We start from the raw sequence: 4,757 nt of genomic DNA, 5'->3' as shown, positions 1-4,757 counted from the left end.
AAAAAAAAAAAAAAAAAAAAACACCTCAGAAATACAGTGCAAGGGTGTGTTTTCTTGCTCACAAAACCTGTTCTACCACAACGTTAAAAGTTTCATTTCTTTTTTGTTCCTGGTGAAACGGTGATCAAGCCTGACTGCGCATGTGCTGGTGAGCCTGTGAGAATGTGAGCACGCTCATGACATAACCGAGAATGACATAAACTGGATTCATGGAAGTAAGGCTGACTTTTAACAACCTTTCAGTACTTAGAAGGAAAAGAAATGGAGTGTGTTTGATAATGGCATCATTAAATATAATAATAGCGACATTAAATATAAATGTTACTGAATGTGCAAGTAAGTTACTGAAGAGACGAGATGAGGTGGCCTCTTTACTATTAACTGGAGAGGACAGGCTCCCCAGAGCAAATATTCCCTACGCCAAACAAGGTTACTGCCTTTCCTCCGGCAAAGATTGGCCTAGTGTCCTAATACCATATCGCAATACATTCAGCGCAACACCAATGCAACATCCACATCAATTCAATTAGGTATGCAGCAGAAAAAATTACTCTCCGCTTCTTGCTTCGATATTTAGGAAGTAAACACATTAGCGCCTTCGCCACATGAAGGAATCTCCAAATAAAATACTCCGTTAGCAAAATAAACAATTCGTTTTGGCAACTGAATTTGCTGCCGAGTTAATGCGAGTTTCACACACACTATGTTGTGTCTCCTCAAACTGCAGAAAGTCCCTTATCTAGATTTACTGGAATCAGCTTGAGCTGCGTCCCCATACCACACATGCCACACTGATCAGTCCAAGAACAAGAGAAAAGAGGGAAAACAACATATCTAATAACTAAACAGAGAGAGAGAGAGAGAGGATGGGAGGACGCCTTGATTGAATTTCACTCGCTAACATTTTATTTGATTCATGAGCACTCACATGATAAGCCAGTAGCCCACATGGCAGGAGGAGAGAGAGGGGGACACATACTGGAATAAAGAGATGATGCAGACAGGACTGATAATAGATAGGGCAGAATTGTCAGGACAGGTCAATTAGATTACCATTAAAGACGGAGGGGTAAAAAAAAATGTGTAGCCATAAAACAAATCAATCATGTTTTGATTGAGTTGTGATTGAAAGACAAGACTTCACTAAACGCTTCAGCGGTCATTCCATCATATTCGTGTATTAATTCCACCCCTTGTATACTGATGCAAGGATCCACAAGTTTAATGCTAAGAAAGTAGTATGTAACTTAAACAGATATTATTCTACGTGGGCTGGAATGAAATGTGACATTGAAAGGCATTTTATCTTCCTCTATTTTAATTATGCCATTAAAGGATTAGTTCACTTCCAGAATAAAACATTTTCTGATAATTTACGGACACCCATGTCATCCAAGATGCTCATGTCTTTCTTTCTTCAGTTGCAAAGAAATTATGGTTTTTGAGGAAAAGATTCCAGGATTTTTCTCCAAATAATTGAGCCAACGGGCTGAAGGTCCAAATTGCAGTTTCAATGCAGCTCCTAAGGGCTCTACACGATCCCAGCCGAGGAATAAGGGTCTTATCTACTGAAACGATCGGTCATTTTCTTAAAAACATAAAAACTTATATACACTTTTTAACCACGAATGCACGTCTTGCACTAGCTTCGTGATGCGTGTCTGCAAATTCAAGCATGACGTAATCACGTTGGAAAGGTCACACGCAGTTAGTTCGTCGTCTGTGTACTCTGGTTCAAAAAGGTAGGGTAGGGCGAAAAACTCCATCTCATTTTCTCCTCCAACTTCAAACTCATCCAACATCAGTTTTACCTTTTTTTGTAAAGGGCATTTGACTTTGTTTGCATGTTAGCTTTGTAAACACTGGGTTGGTATTTCCGCCTACGTCACACGTGACCTTTCCAACGTGACTACATAATGCGTGAAGTCAAGCTAGTGCAAGACGAGCATTTGTGGTTTAAAAGTACATCAATTTAAAAAAAAAAATTTGAAATGACCAATTGTTTCACTAGATAAGACCCTTATTCCTTGGCTGGGATCGTGTAGAGCCCTTCGAAGCTGCATTGAAACTGCAATTTGGACCTTCAGCGGCCGTTGGCCACCATTGAAGTCCATTATACGGAGGAAAATCCTGGAATGTTTTCCTCAAAAACCTTAATTTCTTTGTAATCAGTAATCACATTAGTGTAAGGGAACAGAACTGTTTCTAATGTTTCTACATTGTACAACCTATGACTTATGTTTGAACCACTACATGACTGAACTAATATTAAAGGGACAGTTCAGCCAAAGGAACTTAAAATTCTGCCATCATTTACTCACACTCATATCATTCCAAACCCATAAGACTTTTGTTCATCTTCAAAACTCAAATGAAGATATATCTGATTAAACCAAAGAGATTTCTATCCCTCCATTTGAAGTCCACGCAACCAAAAATTGACACTTATAAAAAGTTCATAAAGACACTGTAAAACAATCCATATGAATCGAGTTGTTTAATCCAAGTTTTCTGAAGAAACACGATTGCTGTATATGATGAATAGATTTAATTTAGGGTTTTCTTTACATTAAACATTAAATATGGTAAATGGAAGCTTGAACGTCCTTGCTTTTCGCACAAGAACCAATAGACCCTAGTCAGAGTATTTAATTTCTGACACGAGGCTGAGGCTCCGAAAGATAGAAGTACAGTGTATTCTATAGATTGTACTGTTGTTTAACAACATATGGATCGTCCAGCTGACAAAACGTCTTTCTGAAAAAGACTTCATAAAACGGTGTTTGTTGTTATTACTATGTGTATAAAACTGTGTATGAAAATGGCTACGTTTATGAGGTCTATGAGGTTGCTTGGTTGCACAGACTTTCAACGAATGGACAACAATGAAAATATTAAAAATATCTTTATTCATGTTCCAAAGATGAACAGAAATACATACGAATTTGGAGCGACGTGAGGGTGGGTAATCGATGACAGAATTGATGACATTGAATTTTTGCTTGAAGAACCCATTTATTTGGCATAACAATAATTGACCTTGAAGCAAATTTAGGTGTTTTTACTTTTGCTTGTGGGAATTAGGCTGACGCAAAATATAATCAACAGCACAAACTTCAAAATTTAGGCAGAAAAAAAGGAAAACATTTTAATCAATTATTCCATAACATCCCTGGGTACCATGTGACCCTAGTTATAAGCAACCCAGCAAAAGTATTTTGCCATATTTTATTATAATTTCTGCAAAATTCTGTATAAATAAATCAAATCAAACACACAGTACTTCCATAAACATACATTAGAAAAGACTAAAGGATTTTCTCATCATATTGTAGGACTGGTATCGGCTGGTACAATAATAATAAAAAAAAAAAGACAGAAAGAAATAAAGAAAAATGAACTGACCATGCTGGTCCCTCCAGACCAGTAGAGGAAGAATCCATCTGGGTCCACTTTAAGGGTGACGAGGGTGGGTATGGCCTCCTGAACACACACACAAGTAAAAAAAGCAATTAGGGAGAATGCAGTACATTCATACAGTTTTACCAACAACATCAGTACTTCTATACAAAGAGCAGCAGAAATTCATTCACTTAATGATATGAACAGCATTAGCAACTGACATGAATGCTAATGAAGACTAATCACTTAGAAACAAAGACACGGTTTAGAACATTTAATACATAGAAATAATTGTTGCTAATTCAATTGCAACTTAATTAAACTGATACTACGGTAACCAAATCACAGTGGAAGCCCTGCCAATACAACATATCAATGATGAAAGCCAATAATAAGAAGAAAGGCAAAGACATAATAACATAAGCAATTAGGCATAAGGATTTGAAAGTAAGTTAGATAAATGCGAAATTTCCGGAATGGGTGGATGGTCCTGAGGGACAGTGTGATTTAGAAATTAATGTAATGACTGAAACCAAAACCTCAAAAGCCACAGAGTGAGACATTAGAGGAGTTTAATGCACAAGTCACAGAAGCTGACGGCTGTCTGCGTATGACTGGTATTGCATATTACCAAAATATACACTTGTACTTATTTTCAAGTATGTAGTATGTAAACTACACACGGTTACACTACCTTTCAAAAGTTCAGTAAGGCTCAGTATAGGGCTGGACGATATGGCCAAAATTGATATCACGATATATTTCTTAATTTCGGTCGATACAATATAATTCCGATATCGATATGAACACTATTTATCTGAAATAGAAATCTTTTGTAACATTATAAATGCCTTTATCATCACTTTTGATCAATTTTAAGCATCCTTGCTAAATAAAAGTATTAATTTCTATAATTTCCCAAAAAAATAATAAAAATTATACTGAATGGAATAGTATATAATGTTACAAAAGCTTTTTATTTCACATAAATGCTGATCTTTTGGATCTTTCTATTCATCAAAGAATCCTGAAAAAAAATGTACTCAACTTTTTAAATATTGATAATCAGCAAATCAGCATATTAGAATGATTTCTGAAGATCATGTGACACTGAAGACTGGAGTAATGATGCTGAAAATTTACCTATGTATGATCACAGGAATAAATTACATTTTAAAATCTATTCAAATAGAAAGCAATTTTAAATAGTAAAAATATTTCAACATTTTACTGTTTTTGCTGTACTTTGGATCAAATAAATGCAGCCTTGATCAGCAGAAAAGTCTTCTTTAAAAAAACATAAAAAATCTTACAGCTCCCAATCTTTTGAACGGCAGTGTATGCGTTAGCTCTTA

General features: G+C 35.8%; 1 protein-coding gene across 2 annotated transcripts in view; it reads right to left on the bottom strand.

The window, feature by feature from the left end:
- LOC107744270 (1-phosphatidylinositol 4,5-bisphosphate phosphodiesterase beta-3-like) overlaps nt 1–4,757 on the bottom strand; it is a 64,523-nt gene that overhangs the window by 37,772 nt on the left and 21,994 nt on the right. For both annotated transcript variants that reach the window (XM_016557807.1, XM_016557808.1), the window contains exon 2: nt 3,406–3,483. In XM_016557807.1, the coding sequence (XP_016413293.1) occupies nt 3,406–3,483 (78 nt within the window). The remainder of the gene's footprint in view (nt 1–3,405; nt 3,484–4,757) is intronic.

The sequence above is a fragment of the Sinocyclocheilus rhinocerous genome, unplaced genomic scaffold (assembly GCF_001515625.1).
Source record: "Sinocyclocheilus rhinocerous isolate Xijiao unplaced genomic scaffold, SAMN03320098_v1.1 scaffold648, whole genome shotgun sequence".
Taxonomy (NCBI): Eukaryota; Metazoa; Chordata; class Actinopteri; order Cypriniformes; family Cyprinidae; genus Sinocyclocheilus; species Sinocyclocheilus rhinocerous.
Note: the sequence above shows the minus strand (reverse complement) of the source record. Positions and strands in the feature narration are given on the sequence as shown.